This window comes from Narcine bancroftii, chromosome 1 (assembly GCF_036971445.1).
Source record: "Narcine bancroftii isolate sNarBan1 chromosome 1, sNarBan1.hap1, whole genome shotgun sequence".
NCBI lineage: Eukaryota > Metazoa > Chordata > Chondrichthyes > Torpediniformes > Narcinidae > Narcine > Narcine bancroftii.
The window spans coordinates 317,097,513-317,117,196 of NC_091469.1; the positions used below are offsets into that span (position 1 = coordinate 317,097,513).

At 41.2% G+C, this 19,684-nt stretch overlaps 1 protein-coding gene across 2 annotated transcripts in view; it reads left to right on the forward strand.

Moving 5' to 3' along the window:
- Positions 1 to 19,684, forward strand: part of LOC138747342 (NFX1-type zinc finger-containing protein 1-like) — a 118,814-nt gene that overhangs the window by 52,990 nt on the left and 46,140 nt on the right. For both annotated transcript variants that reach the window (XM_069906464.1, XM_069906455.1), the window contains exons 6-9: positions 4,400 to 4,528; positions 7,169 to 7,317; positions 10,625 to 10,759; positions 15,304 to 15,457. In XM_069906464.1, the coding sequence (XP_069762565.1) occupies positions 4,400 to 4,528; positions 7,169 to 7,317; positions 10,625 to 10,759; positions 15,304 to 15,457 (567 nt within the window). The remainder of the gene's footprint in view (positions 1 to 4,399; positions 4,529 to 7,168; positions 7,318 to 10,624; positions 10,760 to 15,303; positions 15,458 to 19,684) is intronic.

Genomic DNA, 19,684 nt, shown 5'->3' on the forward strand with positions numbered 1-19,684 from the left:
AAAAAGAAAAAGACCCCCCCCCTCCCTCAGAGGAAAAAAGAAAGGGGTAATTCTCCCATCTGATGTGACATATCATCTGTTTTCCAAAAGCATTAATTACATACATGATTTATCCAGAGCTTGTTTCTTCCCTTGAGGGATAAATGTCTTGATGGAGACATCACTAGGGATACTGGAAAGAGTGGTATTGGAGACCAGAGAGGGGAATCATCGAAGGTTAACCCCTGCGTATCTTAAATACGGGTTCCATATTCTTAAAAACATGTTGTGACAATTTCTAAGAGTGATCTTCTCCAGGGGGACACAAGTATGCATTTTTGACTTCTATTGGGTCAGACTCGGTCAGAAATCAGATTTCTGAGTAATGGCTGTGGATCTTCTAAAGTGAGTTTAACAGATTTCTATTGATATATCGGCTGCCTCATTTTAGGTCTTACATCTACTAATTTCCCAAAAATTAGAATAACAATTCTGCCACCTAAGGGTATCGAAATATAATTTGTTCCAGGAGATTCCCCAAATCTTCCCAGAAGGACCTTAGGGCATGACCAGATCGAATGCAAAAAAACTCCCTATATCTTGACTGCATCGAAAACATAAATTGGATCATTCAGATTTCAACATTTACTTTTTGTGGAGAAAGGTATAGTTGATGCAAAAAATTACATTACACCAGCCAATACCTTACATTAACTGCATTGTTCATGCTGTCCCGACAAAAGTCACTCCAGTAAAATGGATCAATTTCCATCCCCAAATCTGATTCCTGTGACTTATCTAGCCCTTGTTTCGGGGCTTCCACCCAAAGTAAGAAATACTTTTTTGAGATAAATTTCTTTGTGATCCCCTTTCAAACCAGAGTCTCAATTTCAGTACATATGGTAAGGTCAGTGCTGGACCTAGTTTATTCCTTCAAAAAGATCTTAACTGAAGATAGCAGAAAAAAGGCGTATTTAAAACTCCAAATGTATTCCTGATTTGTTCAAATGTCATAAATTGTCCCTGCTCAAAACAATCTTCGATATATTTGATCCCTCTCTGAGACCAAGTTTCTAGAATCTTATTATCAATTATCATCTTTCACACTCTTTGGATATTCCCAAGGCCTTTACACCTAAGTGTAGTCCTTGATGCAGTTTAGAATAAACCAGCCAATATGTACACTCAAAGCCAAATAAATAAACATAAATATGTCGTGGGATAAACCTTGTTCAGGTCAGTAAGGATCTCTTCTAGTGCTGTTGGAAGATCCTCTTTTGCAGTTTCATGCCAGATCACAAAATATCATAGCCAAAGTATTGGTCAGTCACGTGTGCTCTGCCATTCTAATCATGAGCTGATCCATCCTCCCACTTCCTGGCTTTCTCCCCATCTTCCCATTGCCCTTGATACCCTGACTAATCAAATACCTGGCAAACTCTGCCATAAATGCACCCACCCACCTCCCTTCCACAGCCGCCCTTTGGCAACAAGGTCCACACACCTGCAGCCCTCTGAACAAAATTTTTCCACATCCCCGATTTAAATTGATGCCCTTTCAGCAGATGAAAATGGTTGGGGTGAGAAAGGACTGTAATTTAAATGTTCACTTTGGAGTCGATGTGCATGCTTGCTAGGATATTTAATAGTTTTTATAAAAAGCAGCATTCCTATTGAAATTGCCTCAGCTCATGTATAAAATAGACGATATAGGTCAATGATGAACCTCTTATGGAACCCTTTGCTGTCACGGGAGACACCGTAACACTTTGGAACATAATGGAACCCTTTGATGTCACGGGAGACACCATAACACTTTGGAACATAATGGAACCCTTTGCTGTCACGGGAGACACCATAACACTTTGGAACATAATGGAACCCTTTGCTGTCACGGGAGACACCATAACACTTTGGAACATAATGGAACCCTTTGCTGTCACGGGAGACACCATAACACTTTGGAACATAATGGAACCCTTTGCTGTCACGGGAGACACCATTACACTTTGGAACATAATGGAACCCTTTGCTGTCACGGGAGACACCATAACACTTTTGAACATAATGGAACCCTTTGCTGTCAACGGGAGACACCATAACACTTTTGAACATAATGGAACCCTTTGCTGTCACGGGAGACACCATAACACTTTGGAACATAATGGAACACTTTGCTGTCATGGGAGACACCATAACACTTTGGAACATAATGGAACCCTTTGCTGTCACGGGAGTCACCGTAACACTTTGGAACATAATGGAACCCTTTGCTGTCATGGGAGACACCGTAACACTTTGGAACATAATGGAACCCTTTGCTGTCACGGGAGACACCGTAACACTTTTGAACATAATGGAACCCTTTGCTGTCACGGGAGACACCATAACACTTTGGAACATAATGGAACCCTTTGCTGTCACGGGAGACACCATAACACTTTGGAACATAATGGAACCCTTTGCTGTCACGGGAGACACCGTAACACTTTGGAACATAATGGAACCCTTTGCTGTCACGGGAGACACCGTAACACTTTGGAACATAATGGAACCCTTTGCTGTCATGGGAGACACCGTAACACTTTGGAACATAATGGAACCCTTTGCTGTCACGGGAGACACTGTAACATTTTGGAACATAATGGAACCCTTTGCTGTCACGGAAGACACCATAACACTTAGGAGGCCAGAAAATTTCCATTCATTCATGACCTCACAGATAACTGCCCTTACGATATTATATTCCTTTTAAAAATATTTTTATTAATTTGACTGAGAGATAGTGCATAGTGTTTGGATGTGAATTAATTATATAGCTTTTATATAATACAATATGAGTCACACGTCAGTTCTACAAGGGAATTCTATATAATTTTCCACCAATACCAGTGGTCCCCAACTTTTTCCTTGACCTGCAGGCACATCCCGAGCGCATACCCCTCCCCCCCAGTACAACAGCGTGGGTAGGGGGGTTAGTGATGGAACTGAAAGAGGGGGTTAGTGGCAGCGCTGAGAGGGAGGTTTAGTGGCGTCGCTGAGAGGGAGGTTTAGTGGCGTCGCTGAGGGGGAGAGTTAGTGGCGTCGCTGAGGGGGAGGGTTAGTGGTGGCGCTGAGAGGGGAGTTAGTGGTGTCGCTGAGAGGGGTTAGTGATGGTGCTGGGGGGGTTAGTGACGGTGCTGAGGGGGGGTTAGTGACAGTGCTGAGAGGGGGGTGAATGACGGTGCTGTGGCGGGTGGAGAGTGGAGGTACTGAGAGGGGAAGATGGCAGCAGCACTGAGGTTGGGTGGTTGGCGGCAATGTTGAGAGGGGGGTTGGTGCTGGCGCTGAGTGGAATGGGGCTAGAAAATTACTGCACTGGCTTGTTCATTAAACTTTTCAGTAAAATGAATAATAACAAGACGGAAGGTTCAGAACACCTCTTTCCCCTCACCGCCCCCTTCCCCCTCACCGCCCCCTTCCCCCTCATCGCCCCCTTCCCCCTCTCTTCCCCCTACACCCCACCACCCCCTTCCCCTCTCTGCCCCCTTTCCCTTCACTGCCCCCTGACTGCCCCCTTTTCCCTGACCACCCTCTGTTCCCTCACCATCCCCTGTTCCCTCACTGCCCCCTGATCATCCCCTTTTCCCTCACTGCCCCCTTATTCCTGACCACCACCTGACTGCCCCCTTTTCCCTCAGGGACCCCTTTTCCCTCACCGACCCCCTGACCATCCACTTTTCCCCCTCCACCCCCTTACATCTTTTGAGTGCCCACTTTGGGAATCACTATTCTAAATAAATCAATCTCTGCTCATTGTAAGAAAAATAAAAATAAGAACAAAATAAAAAAGAGAATGAAGAGACAAAAATCCTCATACTAGTCTAACCCCTCCCACTAAACACGGTCACCAGCAAATGAATTGAGAAGGATTAAGTATTGGCTCTCGGAAGTCAGAAAAGTTCCCCCGCAGCACCTCGGCCGAAGCCCATGAACGGGCCCCAGATCTTGTCAAATCCAGCCTTCATCTCTTCAACATTAGATGTAATTTTGACCAAACTCGAGCACGACCAAACATCCTGTGCCCATTGTATACAAGCTCTGCTGTCTTTCCACCTTATCCAAACTGCTCATCTGGCCATCAATGAAGTAAATGCTACTCTTCATTTTCAAGTTGAAGTCAAAGAAATCCTCTCTTCTTGAGAATGACCAAACAAAGCAATAAAAGGACATGCTATGTTATTTCTCTCCTGATACAAACAAGATTAGCCACTGTTCCCAGTTGATGGCGACCCTTGCCATTCCCCATGCCCAACCCCATTTCATTAAATCCCTGCTAATGACATTAGGCCTGAGGTGGGAAATAATCTTGTCCTGTTTTCCAATCATTTCTTTAGCAAAATTAATTTCATTTATTAATGACATGATTCTTATCTTGCAGGAAAGACATTTTTGGGTCTGAATGTAGTCCGTGTTCTCCTCGCTAACACACATATTTGGCATTCCTTCACTGGTTCCTCTATACTGGTGGTCTGCTACACAAATCATGCATTGGACCAGTTTTTGGAAGGTAAGTGCATGCCAGGTAATTTATCACCATCTTTTAATAATGGACTGATGCATCCATTATAATATGTGTTATTAGTGTTACAATGACGTCACAGATTTCCTCATCCAGTGGTTCTCTACCTTTGTCTTTCCACTCACATCCCACTTTAAGTAATCCCTGTGCTTTTGGTGCTCTGTGATTAGTAAGGAATTGCTTAAGGTGGGATGTCGGAGGGAAGGGAAGGTTGAGAATCACTGCTCTAGACCCAATTGTGACTGAAATATTTTGCTTGAGAAAAATGGTCATTGGCCCATTTCCTTTGGAGTTCTGAAACCATGCACATAACGAGTAATGAGGGATGATTAAAACAGTGGTTTTGAACCTTTTTAAAGTGAGATATCCTTTGGTTCATTATAATTTTTTTACATCAACTGTACTTAACTCCTGAGAACTTAAAAAGATATGGTTTTAGCACTTCAGATTTATGTTTTAGATGTGGAAAAGAAATAGGTACATTTTTGCATTCAGTTTGGCTTTGTGAAAAGGTCAAGCCTTTTTGGTATAGAATTATGGAGATTTTGGAAGGTTTATTCAAATTCAAGCTAACTCTTGATCCACTTTTTTATTTTTATTGGGATACTCCACAACATTGACTTTGGGTTTAAAATTAGACAAATTTCAAATGGCTTTTATTCGGTTAGTTTTAGCAGCTGCTAGGAAATGAATAATGATTATGTGGAAGAATGATACTGAATTAAATATTCAAAAATGGCATACTGAATTGAGAATTTGTATATCTTTGGAGAAGATAACATAATTTGCATAATAATTATTATTTCTTTATTAAAATGTGGAAACCATATTTGGAATATGTAGGTTTGGCAATATGATGTTTGTTAGAAGGAAATGGCATTATCCTCAGACTTAAATTACTGACAAATATGTATTTTAGCTCCATTATTATTATTATAGTATTTTTTTGGGGGGGATGTTGGGAGGGAGGGAATGGGAGGGGGAGGGGGTATATATGGAGAAAATTTTGTATTATCATTATACTTTATGCTATATTTTTATTTTAAATTTTGTTCAATAAATAAAATTATATAAATCAAAACCTTTTTTCCTCCCACGTCCCACTTTAAGTGATCCCTATGCCATCAGTGCTCTGTAATTAGTAAGGGATTGCTTAAGGTGGGATGTGGGTGGAAAGAAAAAGTTTGAATCTCTCTGTCTTAATCATCCCTAATTGACTTGTTATGTGCACGGTTTCATATCTCCAAAGGAAATGGGCCAGTGATGATTCTTCTCAAGCGAAATTTTTCAGTAACAATTGTACCTGGAGCAATGATTCTCAACCTTCTCTATCCACTCACATCCCACCTTAAGCAATCCCTTACTAATCACAGAGCACCGATGGCCTAGGGATGACTTAAATTGGGATGTGAGTGGGAAGGTTGAGAACCACTGTCCAAAACTTCCCCATCTACATGAATTTATCAGTCGGATAAATGTTGAAATTCTGTTTCTAACAGCAATTACTTGATTTTTAGCTACTCCTGCAGCTCTTAATAATCTTAAAAATGCATGAAGGTGCAAACCATGTAGCTCTCTTTCCAGGTTGCACCCAAGTTCAGTACGATGCAAGAACTGCTGGATGAACTCAGCAGGCCAATCAGCATCCATGTGTAGGAATGGTCAGTCAACATGTCCGTTTATCGAGACTAATAGAGTAGTGAAATTATGTCAATAAAGAGGGAAATAAGCTGGGAAGGGTCCTGGAGGTGAGGGAGTATAGAACAGAAATTGTGAGAGGTGGAGACAGAGAAGTATAATGAGAGGAGTAGGTAAAGTGGAAATGCGAACAGTGGGATCAAATAGGGGTCGGGGTTATCTAAAGTTAGTGAATTCATTGTTCACGCTGTTATTTTTAAGGGTGTCCAGGAGGAGGAAGACAATGTGTTGTCCCTTAAGTTTATGTTTAGACTCACCCTGACAATGGAGGAGGCCAAGGACAGACATGTTGCGGTGCGCTGTTAGACAGAATCAGACACACACAAGGTAAAGACTGAACAACAGGCTTTAATCCACAAAAACCTCCACAGAGCCAGGCTGGCTGTGGCTGCAGCAACTCAGTGTGAGGCCTCGGGAGGCCGGCGCAGACTTGTATCCCGGAGGGTGATTGACACCCAACCTGGTGGGGCTTGATCCATTTATGCCAACTGATTGGCAGCCAGGCAGGTGTTGTCCTGTCCCCTTACTCTCCTGCAGGTTCAGAGGTTGCCCCCTGCAGTAGGCCAGTGATGTACCACCACACATGTCACTGCAGCAAGGGTTTGGGGAGTTGCAATGGTTGGCGACAGGCAGCTCAAACCTGGACCCATACGCAGAGAGTAGGTGCTTGGCAAAGTGGCCAGCCAATCTACCTTCAGCTTGGCCATCCACGGGTAAGTCTCACTGGGCTTTACTGGAATATTTGGGTAGGTGCGGGGAAAATAAATTGTCAGTTCCCAAGTGTTCCATGAATTTAATTCAACTGAAGTTGCTCACGTGGCATTTGTGAACTGAAGCTGATATTTGAATTCCGCCAAAAAATGGTCGATACTCCTCTCTTGTCCTTTGAGTCTAAAACAAAGTACTAATGAAATGATATTATTCTATTAGGAATTTACAGCTTTCTGAAAACTGGGCTGGTCAGAGTGGGAGGAAGGAGCAGTAGTGCAATTATAGCTGGATTTTCTCTGAAGGAGCTGAGAAAGAAGAAAGACTTCAGAAGAAATCTGCCAAAGTATATTAGTAGTGCGTACACTGAGGTAAGTTTGATAAGACAGTGTTTACACTACTCATTTTCCTGAGAAGTTAGCAATTTAAAGTGGAAACTAAACTTTGGAAGAGGATGCTGAGAAATCTCAACTGCGCAGAGTCTTGCAGCTGAGGTGGATATTATTCAACTTACTGTGTTTGTGTTAGCTCTTTGAAACGCACATGCAGTTTGTCCTAAGCTTCATTTCCCACTTACTTGCTGCATTTTTGAGTGTTTTTCCAAGTTCCTTTCAATTGTTGCTTTCCAATATTTTTGAATTGATTTCTAGCGCAACGTGGCCAGTTCAAGTCTCTGATTTTTTTTGTAATGATCATCTGGTTTATAATCTTCATTATTTATCCTATAACCCAGTGGTTCTCAACCTTTTTCTTTCCACTCACATCCCACTTTAAGTAATTCCTAGGTCACCGGTGCTCTGTGATTAGTAAGGGGTTGCTTAAGGTGGGATGTGGGTGAGAAGAAAAAGTTTGAAACCCACTGTTTTAATCGTCCCTCGTTGACTCGTTATGTGCACGGTTTCAGATCTCCAAAGAAAATGGGCCAATGACCATTTTTCTCAAGCAAAATATTTCAGTAATGTTTGGGTCTAGAGCAAAGATTCTCAACCTTCTCTTCCCACTAATCACAGAGCACTGATGGCCTAGGGATTACTTAACGAGGAATGTGAATGGAAATAATCAGGTTGAGGACCACTGCTATAACCACTTTCTATGGTAGACATATGGTCGGATGAATCACTAAAAAGGAACAGATTAATCTGGGAGAGTTGGCATGTATTTGTTAAAAATATGCCTGACTTTCTTGTACTTTTTTGGAGTAGATAACAATGAATGTTGAGAAGGAAGTGCACTGAGTATATTTCACACAGATATTTAGTAAAGGGATGTTTATATTCACACATGATAGGCTGCTCAACATTAAAAAAAATTAATGATGCTAAGGGAGTGTGGGAAATTGGATATAAAATTGGTTCTTTGGTGGGAAACATAAAGAATGATTGCTTGCTATGGTGGTGGGAAATTTGTTGCTTCAGAGTGGAGAGGGCAACCTTTTTTTAAAAATTCACACCCCACTTTAAATATTCCCTCTGCCATCAGTGCTTTGTGATTAGTACGGGATTGCTTAAGCTGCGACGTGAGAGGGAAGGGAAGGTTGAGAATCACTGCTCTTGACCCAATTGTTACTGCAATATGTTACTTGAGAAAAATGGTCATTGGCCCATTTCCTTTGGAGTTCTGAAACCATGCACATAACGAGTCAATGAGGGACGATTAAAACAGTGGCTTTCAAACTTTATCTTTCCTCTCACCTACCACCTTAACCAATCCCGTACTAATCACAGAGCACCTATGGCATAGGGATTACTTAAAGTGGAATGTGAGGATTATTTTTAAAAAATTGCCCACCACTGGTTTAGAGCATGTCAAGGCTAGGTAAATGAGGTTATCTGACAAGGTAAACTGATAATGCATGTTACTTAAATTAGAGTGCTTAAAGAAGGATGTACCCAACATCAAATCAGCCAATTATGTAACATAGAGTTATTCATGACTCACTAATCAATGTCTTTCCTATTGAGGGGACATGATAACGGTGCACAAATTGCCCGTGCAGTCGATCAGGAGGAGGAAAGCATTACAGAGATATAAATGTTCTGATCAATTGGGCAGCCAAGTGGCAAGTGGAGTTTAACAAATTAATGAATAGTGAGAACAGAAGAAATAAGAGCCAAATTGTCCCATGTGGTAGTTCAGACCTTGCCCACCATTTGTTAAGATCCCAGCTATCACTCCTATGTCATTTTCTAGCACTATCCCCATTATCTCCTGATTCCTTTAATCGACAGTAAAATCCCCAATATCTGGCACCTAATGGGGACTGTGGATGGCAGAAATGCCAATTTTCTGGTTGACTGATTCCCAATCTTCCAATGCCTAACTAATACATCTGTGTTAAGAAGGCACTGTTTAAAAGACAAATGCCGTGCAAAATGTAGTAGTTTGAAAGAAAATCAGTGTTGTCTTTAATTATGTAAAGTTCACTTTAATGAAGTAATTCCCATAACTTACGACATTTAAATTGGAACCCCATTTGCTGGTGCTGTAACAGTGTTGTGCTAACTGTGCCACCATCAGAATTAACCCCTCCCCCAAGTATACAGATAACGCCTTAATAATATTCAAATGAAAATAGACTCCTACTTTTGGGAAGTTGTCCCAGCATCGGCTGGCCCTTCATCCTGGGTGCCACCATTTTATTCAAACACAACTTTATTGGAACTTTATTCAAACAGCCACTGCGGGCAGGGATACGACCGGGGAGCTCCACTGTGCTCGCTCCCACCTTCACCAAGGCAACCTGACACCAGCATCCTGGTCAGGACCTCTTTGCACCTTCCTCGGGCTGACATCCCTACTCACCTCCACACAAGTATCGACTGACAAAAGAACGAGGGCGAACTGAGGAGCATTGCTAGGTCAGTGGGGCAAACCTAGCGAGTATCCAGCAAAGTCTTGGCGCTCCTCCGTGGTGTCCATCCACCCAGTCATGTTAACTTGAATTTATTTACTTATTTGTTTCCTTTTTTCTTCCCAGTAGTTTTAGTTTTTGGTTGATTAATTTCTGGATAATAGGGATTTTACTGCGTTGAATGAATTCAACAAGTGATTCTCCAAGGTTTCCATGTAGGCATTTGCTGAGATAGATAGCAAAAATATTAAGTATTTGTTAGAAGTTTTGGTGGGGTGATAGCAAAAAAAAATCTCTTCACCCAGAGGGCCAAGAATTGACAACTTGTTGAAGGCAGAAGTCAGTCCAATATTTAAAATGTTCTTAGATTGTATTCTACTTTGAAGTGTGGATTAAGGAAAAGTTTTTTTTTCTCCACATGGCACAGACTTGATTTAACTTTTTAAAATTAGGATATACAGCACGGTAACCGGACATTTCGACCCATGAGCCTGTGGTGCCAAATTTATACCCCATTAATCAAATGGTGGGTGGAAACCAGACCCCCCGGGAGAAACCCTCAAAGGCATGTGGAGAATGTACCAGCTCCTAACAGACAGTGTGAGATTTGAACCCCGGTCCCAATCGTTGGCGCTGTAACAACATTGCGCTCACCGCTACACCAACCAGGCTGACCCTAATGGCCAAATGACTTTGCAAGTTTGCTCTTCTCCTTTATTTTCCTTCACTTCTCATGGCTGGTGGAACGGTATCAGTATTAAAGTCATTGGGATTGTGGAATGAATTGTTATCCAAAGATCCTTACCTCAGAAATATTATTTTTTCAGCTGATTAATGAAAGAAAAGAGATACAGAAGAATACTGAATTATTGGCTGTGGCTTTAGAAGCAAGTATGAAGGGAATTCTCCACTTACGTTATTTATCAGGACACATTGAATTGAAGCACTTGAGGAGTCTACAGGTAGGAATGCTATGTTTTTAGACTTGGATGTACATGTACAAGCCGGAATCTCACACAAGTTGCCAGGAGGGAAAGGCTACTGGCTCTCTGTCACAAGATCAAGCTGTCAATACAAACGAGGGAAATACCTGTTCATTTGTCACAATTCTAGCTGGTGGATTTTTGTATAAAGCCTTAACCCAGCCAATAAAAAGTGTCCCTAATTTAAACTTCTCCAACACTTCAAACAAAAAGCCCCATTCCACTCTGTCAAAGGCCTTCTCAGCATCTAAAGCAATTGGCATAAGTTGGCCAGACTGCCCCCAAGAAACATTTATTAAAGAAATCAATTTTACAATATTATCTGCTGAATACTAATTTTTAATAAAACCAGCTTGATCTATATGAATCAAATCCGGTAAATATTTAGCTAATCTATAAGCCAGAACCTTGGCAACAATCTCATAATCCATGTTTAATAAGGAAACAGGCCGGTAGGATCCCACTTTTAATGGGTCCCTGTCCTTCTTGGGAATAACAGTAATAAGCCCTCTGGAAAAAGAATCCGGGAAAGAAACTGTTTCAAAACATCCATCAATAAAGGATTGGCATTAGCTGTGGCAAGAAAATGTTTGGCAATCACTTGGAAAAATGAGACTGATTTATGTTTTCAACGGTGGCTTTTGGAAATGAGGTCTTGTATTCCACTGGAAAAAATCATGTATAATTTACGTAATAATTCTACCTTTTTTGTTAAAGTTTGGAGCCCGTATACGAGATATATGGGTTTGAATTTGTAATGGTTTTTTTTCCCCACGGGTGGTGGGGCTGCACCGAACCATGGCGATAGTTGATGATTGTTATGCGAGTTGATCTCTTCAATCTTTTTTTTCTTTTGGGGTAGCTTAGAGGGGGGGGTGGGGGGATTATAGGGGATAAACATCATGTATCTATTTGCATTCTGATTTTGACTGTACAATTTATTTTGAGTAATAAATAAGAATTTCCAAAAGAAAAGCTGTCAATACTACCTCTTACCAGAAGCTTGTCCCTTACCATTCTTCTCTCTTCAGGCTTTGCTCTTATTCCCTGTCATTTTCCACAGATTCTGCTCCATCATTTTCTGCTCCCCTGGATTCTTCGACTTTTGCCTTCCAACAAACCAGCCACGATCGAGTCCATCCCAATCCAACCCAAAATGAGCAGTTCATTGACGAAGTTACTAGCTGCCTTAAAAGAAGAGAGTTAGAAATTCAAACCTCAAATTGGGGGATTGTGTAACTAAACCAGAGGCTACTGGGCAGTTATGGTAAAAGTGCCCAATCTACGTTTTGGCGTTGCTAGAGTGAAACTGAAGATCTTTCCATATATCAGGGCATTTAATGGTTTTGTGCCTTGCCCGGAAAGTTGAGATCTTGTCCCGTCTCACTTCAAAGGGGGTTCACGGTCCAAGACATTGATCGTCTTTAAAATGGAATTTCTTCAAGCCTCTTAAATTTAAAAATACAAACTTTTCAAATGTAAATTTAAACATGCACCACGGTAACTGGCCTTTTCAACCCATGGACCCGTGCTGCCCAATTTTCACCCCATTAACCTACCCCCCCCCCGGTATGTTTTGAATGGTGGAAGGAAACCAGAGCCCCCGGGGAAAATCCATACAGACACAGGGAGAATGTACAAACTCCTTACAGACAGCGTGGGAGTCGAACCCCAGTCCCGATCGCTGGTGCTGTAAAGGTGTTTTGCTGATCTCTACACCAACGGTGTCTCATTCTTTAGCTTCTGACCATGTCTCTGACTACTACTATCCATTTCTGTATCTGAGCCCAGACCTCAATATAATGCAATCATGTGATCTATTTTCTCCATCATGACTCATCTCTCAACAGTGACATCATCCAGGTCTCATCTTCCAGAGCTGCACAATACCTTTAACCTCTCTCAACCCCACATCATCCTGTGGCCTACCAGGTGTTCCCTGATCGCCTTGCAGGTTTAACATGGCTATCACCACATAATGTGTTTGTGAGCAGAAGGCCTCGCACAGTCGAATAAGACTGGAACAGCTTTCAGGTGGCCAGAATATCTGACTCTAAAGCCTCCTATTCTACCCCAATGTGGCTGTCGGGCGGCCACCTGAAAGTGGAGAACCCGGCCAGGAGGAGCACTTGCCTAACTCTCCACCTGTATGTATATTCTCTGGCTCCGAGAATCTCCCATTGCACCTGAAAGCAGCACCAGGCAAAAGGTGCCTCGCAGTCCCTGTTGCCTGACAGTCCCCCGGTGCGGGACTACAGGGCTGGGGCAGCCGGCATGGGACGTCAGGGCTGGGGTGGTCATCCAGCCCTGACATCCCACGCTGGCCACCCCAGCCCTGTAGTCCCACACCAGCCACCCCAGGCCTGACAACCTGTGCCAGACATTTTTGCCTCGTAGTCCCGCGTCGGGGGGCTCTCAGGGAGTGAGGAGGGGAGGCGAGCTGTCGGAAGGCTGTCCCTGCCCCAACTCAGGAGCCGACGTTTGCTCCGTGGCATCTCTTCCCGCTTTGGACCTTTCAGGTGGCAGAACACTGCCTTCAGCACTGCCACCTGAATGTCCCTTCGCAGAAACCCGCAGCCGCTCCAGTGCCGCATTGTCCCGGCAATTCCACCTGAAAGCAGCTTGGGATTCTTTCACAGGGATTGGGCACAAAGGTATTTCTGGATCACAGTTTTTGAAATTGTGTTTAAATTTTCATTTGCATCGAATATGGACTTTGACATGCAGGTTTCCTTGCACTCATATCTCTGACCATTCTGATTTGTGAACCTTGTATCTGTTTGTAAGCTATGCACCAACACAGGAAAATAAAATGTGATTCAGGAAGATGCCCCTGAACTGATCTACAGTAAAACCCCTGATTATCTGACACCTGGGTCGATGGCAGATAAGTGTATTTGCCAGTTGCTTGAATGATTGGCCAACTTCTGTATTTTTTTTACTTCTTTATCTTCTAAAAATTTTTTTGCTGGTTGCTTGAATTCCAGATAACAGGGATTTTATTGTATTAGTATCTGGCACACTGTTTGACCTAAATGAACGTAAGCTAATAGCAAAATTATCCCAAAACTACTGCTCTGGCTATAAATGCAGAAAACTGTGTGAAGCCTTAAACCAATAATAATAAGCATGTTATCATGCTTCAGGGAAAGAATACCCTAAGTCTTCCAGAGGCAGAATGTGAAACTCTTCCAATGGAAGAGAAATTGGAAACAATGAGTAAATACTAGGTGAAATGGGTAGATTTCAAAGATTGTCAATGGTGGTGTCGAGAGAGGGTTTGAGAGCTTGAGGCCTGGGAAGCTGCAGGTGTCCTGATGGCTGGAGCTACCAAGAAAAAGGGAAGTTAAGCCATAGAGAGATCTCAGTCTGAGAATGAGATGGGCCTTTGATCAAAGGTCCTGGATGAGTGGTGTTTGTTTTGACTGAGAAGACCCTCCCAAGCAATTATTTTTAATTCATAATTCAGTTGAAGCCCATGCCAGAAATCTGGTCCACCGGATAATCTGGACTTTTTAAAGTTAGCAGACTTTTGTGTATGTGTGTGCATGCCTGATTGTGGAATTTTTACTTTTTGTTAAAATGGCTCATTTTAGGAAATGAAGCATGCAGTATTTACTTTAATAAATAAACAATCAAAATTTACCAGTTCATTTCTTTTATTCCACTTTAAATTTGAATTGTAAAAGTACTGACTGAGAATCTGGATTGCCCCAATCCTCGAGTAGCCCGGATTTTAGGCCTTCTGCCGTATACTTTAATCTCAACGTTAAGCTGAACCATGACCATTTAGTCTCCACCCTTCCCGGTGTTACTCACTTTGGTAACACCTTTTTACAGCCTCTCTCCCGTTGCATAGCTGCATGCAAACCTAAGGATATCCAATAACTGGCAGGATTGTGCAACAGACTCCTTCATTGAAAGAAAGGAATTAATATCAATCTCTGTCAACTTTCGGTGAAAACGTAGCTGGGTAGTTCTGCTGGTTCACAGCTCCAGCAGCTGTGATTCGATCGTGTCTTCTGGTGCTCCCTGGGTGGCAGTTGCCTGCCCTCTCTGTGACCGCGTGGGCTTGTCCCGTCTCCTCCCACATCTCACTGATGCGCTGGCGGGCGGATAAATTTAACCTCTCTCAATTTACCCCTAATGTAAGAGGGTGGTGGGGAAGCCAGAGTGGAGTTAATGCTCACATGAGAGAGAATCGGTTAAAGGGAAATGAAGTGGGAGCTGAAGTGGTGAATGCAGGCTCAATTTTAACATTGAAGAAAAATTTGGACAGGTACAGGGATTAGAGGGGTACGGAGGAATAGGGCATGCAGGTCAGTGGGACTAGGCAGAGTAGTAGATCGGCACAGACTCGAAGAGACGAAGGCCCTGTGGTGTAGTATGGGAGAGGGGTGGATGGTGAAGCTTGGAGATCCAGCATGGAGCAGATGACCTTCTCCTGAATTGCGAAGAAAAGGTACAAAAAGAAAACGAACTGAAGATGATTCTTAACAAATGGAAATGATTTGTATTTTCAGATGGGTCCTGAAAATAATCCCTTGGAACAACATGATATAACGGAGTGGTTAAGATTAACATCAGGATCTGAACTGGAATATAATTTCTCATCTTCAGATACACTGGATGAGGATATGTGGGAGACTGCCTCAAGTGTTTCGGAGGGAGATGTGGGTAAGTACGAAATCCAACTTTTAAAAATTTCAAATTGCGGGTAGATACAATACGTGGTGTTCCAGAGAAAAATAATAATCACAGCTAGTATAATGAACCACAGCAATGACACTGGGCAACAAATTATTTTCAAAGGTTTGCTTCCTGAAAAAAAATTATTGGGGAATGTGACAGACAGCTTCAAGCTGAACACAAAGATAGTTTCAGATTTGCTGGAAGAAACATTAAATGAACTTTTATTGGATTTAGCCTGTTTAATCGCATCATGATGCTGGCACATTGCATTAGTTCAGTGGTTCCTAAACTGGGCGCTGGCTCCCCCTGTGGGCAGTGAGGAAATAGGGTGTAATGCGCGTCGAAAGGACCAAAGACTTGTTGATCCAAACCAAGGCTTTTATTAACTAAAAGACTGGAGCATATGACAAGTAGGTCAACCAGTCCAGAATGACCTGGTCTGGCTAGGAGCAATCCTTTAAGACCTGCGAGTAGGTGTGGCTACACTCTCAGCCAATCACAGTCATCCTACACTACCATCTGTACATATGTACATATACACATTGGTGATAGAATCTGTACTATCACATAGGGACAGTGAAGAAGTAAGGGGTGGAGTGGAAATAAGGGCGGTGAGGAAGTAGGGAGGGTCTCGAACCTTCCGTCTTATTATTTAACCTGTGCAAAGTTCAATGAAGAATCAATGCAGTAATTTTCCTGGTTAGACTCTGGGTGGCCGTAGTGAGTAAAATAAAAGGCCACAAGGTGTTCTTGCGAGACCTGGTCTCAGTGGCTGACATGTTGTATCTGTGTCACAGCTCAGCGCCGCTACTACCCACTTTTGTAAGCAAAATTTCTACCTCAGACTGTTTAGGTAATCTTAAACTTTGACCTAATTTATCAATTAAAAAAAGCTTCATCATCCGCTGGGATATAAGCCACATCCAGACCCTTGAGGTCAGTCTCAGAGCCAGCACAGCTACTCCTACAGCCAGCTCTGTGGAAGTTTGTATGGAATAAAGCCTGTTGCTCAGTCAAAAAAAAACAAAAAAAAAACAACTTTAATTTGATCATAACAAAAAAAGTTATTATTTGGAACATTATATTTTTCTTTCATTCGTTGAAAAGAAATAAAATAACCAGCTTTAAAACTATATTCTATCATTCTAATCCACTTTTGACTCCATATCTTTAAAAATTAATCATTAATAGTAGAAGTAAAAAGTTTATTTTGATACAATGGTGTTTTATGAGAAATCATACCTTTCCCACCTATCTCATTGCCTACTTTATTCCACAATTCAATTAAATATTTCAATATAGGTGGATCTTTGAAGCCAATTTTTAGCCTCTTTTAGGTGTTCAGAAGAAGAATAGGTGCCTGCAGGCATGGAGAGCGGAGTTTAGCTGGCACGTTTAGGTGGCCATGGAATGGACAGCTTTCTGGCACCTAAACGTGCCAGCAGACTGCTAGCCACCTAGCAGTCTGGACACGTGCCTAATCCTAACCACGCTGACCTCACGTCATAGCAGCGCGTCAAGGCATGCCTGACAAACAACTCAGGCGTGCCTTGACTCGCATTGCTAGTCTCTCCCCCCCTCACCCGCCTGACGTGCTACCGGTCCCTTCCCCCCTCACCTGCCCAACTCCTGCTGCCATTCTCCCTCTGGATGAAGGAGAAAACCTCGAAGTAGAAATAAAAGATGGTCTGACTAATCATTAATGGTGAGCAAGAATGTTCACTGTCATGTTTGTTTCAAGGGAGTAGGTTTTGGAATAAAGGCTTTTGTGACATTACACCCAGAATTTGCAGTATTAAAGTATAAACATAATGCTGGAGAAACTCACAGGTCAGTGTACGTTATTTTTTATTTTTTAAACTTTATTTATTCGTTCAAAATTCAAATAATAAGTAACATACATAACAATAAACTGAAACATGAACGATATATTTTATATATATAGATATATATATATAAAAGAAAAAAGAAGAAAAAAAAGGAAAAGAGAAGAAAAAAAAGAGAACCCCCCCCTCTTTCAGCCAACTCTCCTAAGGAGAGCCATAAAAAGAGAAAAAAAATAAAGAAAAATTAAGCATACATATCAAGATCTAATCAATGTAAATCAAAATGTAAATATTCCAAATATAACAACCACTTATTAACAAAAAACTATAATTATCACGCAAAACATATTTGATTTTTTTTCATTATTAAACAATATTTCATCTCATTATGCCATCTATTAATATCAATCATATTCAATCTTTCCACGTACTAGCAATACATCTTTTCGCTACAGATAATGCTAAATATACAAAAGCAAGTTGAAATTTATATCCTGTAATATTTAATACATAACTGAAATATAATCCTTCAGGTAAAATCATATCTCTACCAAACACATGCTTTACCAAAGATCGAATTTGATAATAAAGAAACAAAGAATTCTTATCAATACCATAACTGTCCCTCATCTGATCAAAAGATAAAAAATTTACCTTCTTTAAAACAATCTCCCAAATTTTTCACACCTTTAAATCTACAATGTAATAAACTTCGATTATGTATTGAGAAAGAAATAAGTTAATTATTATACAACGGAGTCAAGGCTGACAAATCACCACTAATATCTATCATTTTCTTTTTCTTTGTCCATAACTTAATTAAATGTTTTAATATAGGCACATTATATTGCTGTAACAAATTTACATTCCATCTAAACAAAAATTGATGTATTTAAACCTCGAACATTAAAAGTAGCAAACCTCAACTTTGACATATCTACTAATATTAAAAAAACTCAAAACAACGTAAATAGGGCCTCCAATAGGAGAAAAAGAAACCACAAATTAAAGGCTAAATAAAATAAAAATGAAAAAAAATAGAAAAAAAGATAAAGTAAAAAAAAACCCCAAAAAAACTACCAAAAGGTAGTAATCCCTAAACCAATCTTGGGTGTGGATCACCCACCAGTGGCTGATGACTAATAGAACATAGAGCAAATCTCTCCCTCCCCAGCCAAACAAAGAATAACAACAAAATATCATAATAACATAAAAATAAAGTAAGAATAAGAAAGTTCTTCTATTCCAAACTCGACAACCCCATTTCAGGAGGAGCTAGACTCTTTCCATTCCCATTTCTACCATTTCTTCCATTTCCAGAACAACCAGATTTTTCTTTAGGAGACAATGGTGGACTACGTCTTTGTCCTCATACATCTGGCAACGAATCAGCAAAAATCATTGCTTCACGCTCATTCTCAAAAAACCGAGATTGAAAGTCTCCACAAAACACCTTCAACACTGCCGGATAGCGAAAAGTAGACTTATAGCCTTTATGCCACAAAACTTATTTAACTGAATTAAATCGACGCTGACGCTGAATAACCTCTTGATTCAAATCGGGACAAAAAAAACTACTATTCTGAATCATTAACGGAGCTTGTCGTTGTCTCGCATTTTGCACTGCTAGATGAAGTATTGTTTCTCTGTCCAAATAATTCAAACATCGAATTATCACGGGTCTTGGTGATTGACCAGGCAGAGGCCTTCTTCTTAAGGCTCTATGAGCTCTTTCCAATACCAAGCCTCCAGAGAAAAATTCTTAGCCCAATATTTGTGGGATCCATTCTGTAAAAAAACGAAGAGGATCTTGTTCTTCCATACCTTCCAGCAAACCAACAATCTTCACATTATTCCTTCTACTTTGATTCTCCAAATAATCTATTTTGCTCTCTAACTCCTTCTCACGTTCTCGCAATTCTTTAACGTATTTTTCCACCTCCATCACTTTTTTTGTATTAGAGGCCACTTGCTGTTTACATTCCAAAAAAGCAGACTGAAATTTTTAAAAATCTTCAGAAAATATTTCCACACGTGCATTAACTGTAGTGAATTCTGACCTCATACTCTCTTTCATTTGAGCCAATTCTTGCATAATCAGCTGAGTAACAGTATTTAACAGGTTAACTTGTAATTCAGAAAGACTCAACACTGTTTTCATTAACGTAGTGTCAGAACCAGATAACTGCAGCTCCTGCTGCACCTCAACAGCAGGCATTCCAACAGATTTTTTAACAGATTTTCTGTGAGTTTGAACTCCCAGCGACGGCACCCTGGCCTCCTCGGGAGGTTGATGCTGATCTCCCCCCACAAATCGCTGTTGTTTCAAGAACTCACAGACAAGTTTAGGGTCTTCAGGTTGGAGTACTGCCTGAGTGGTTTCAAA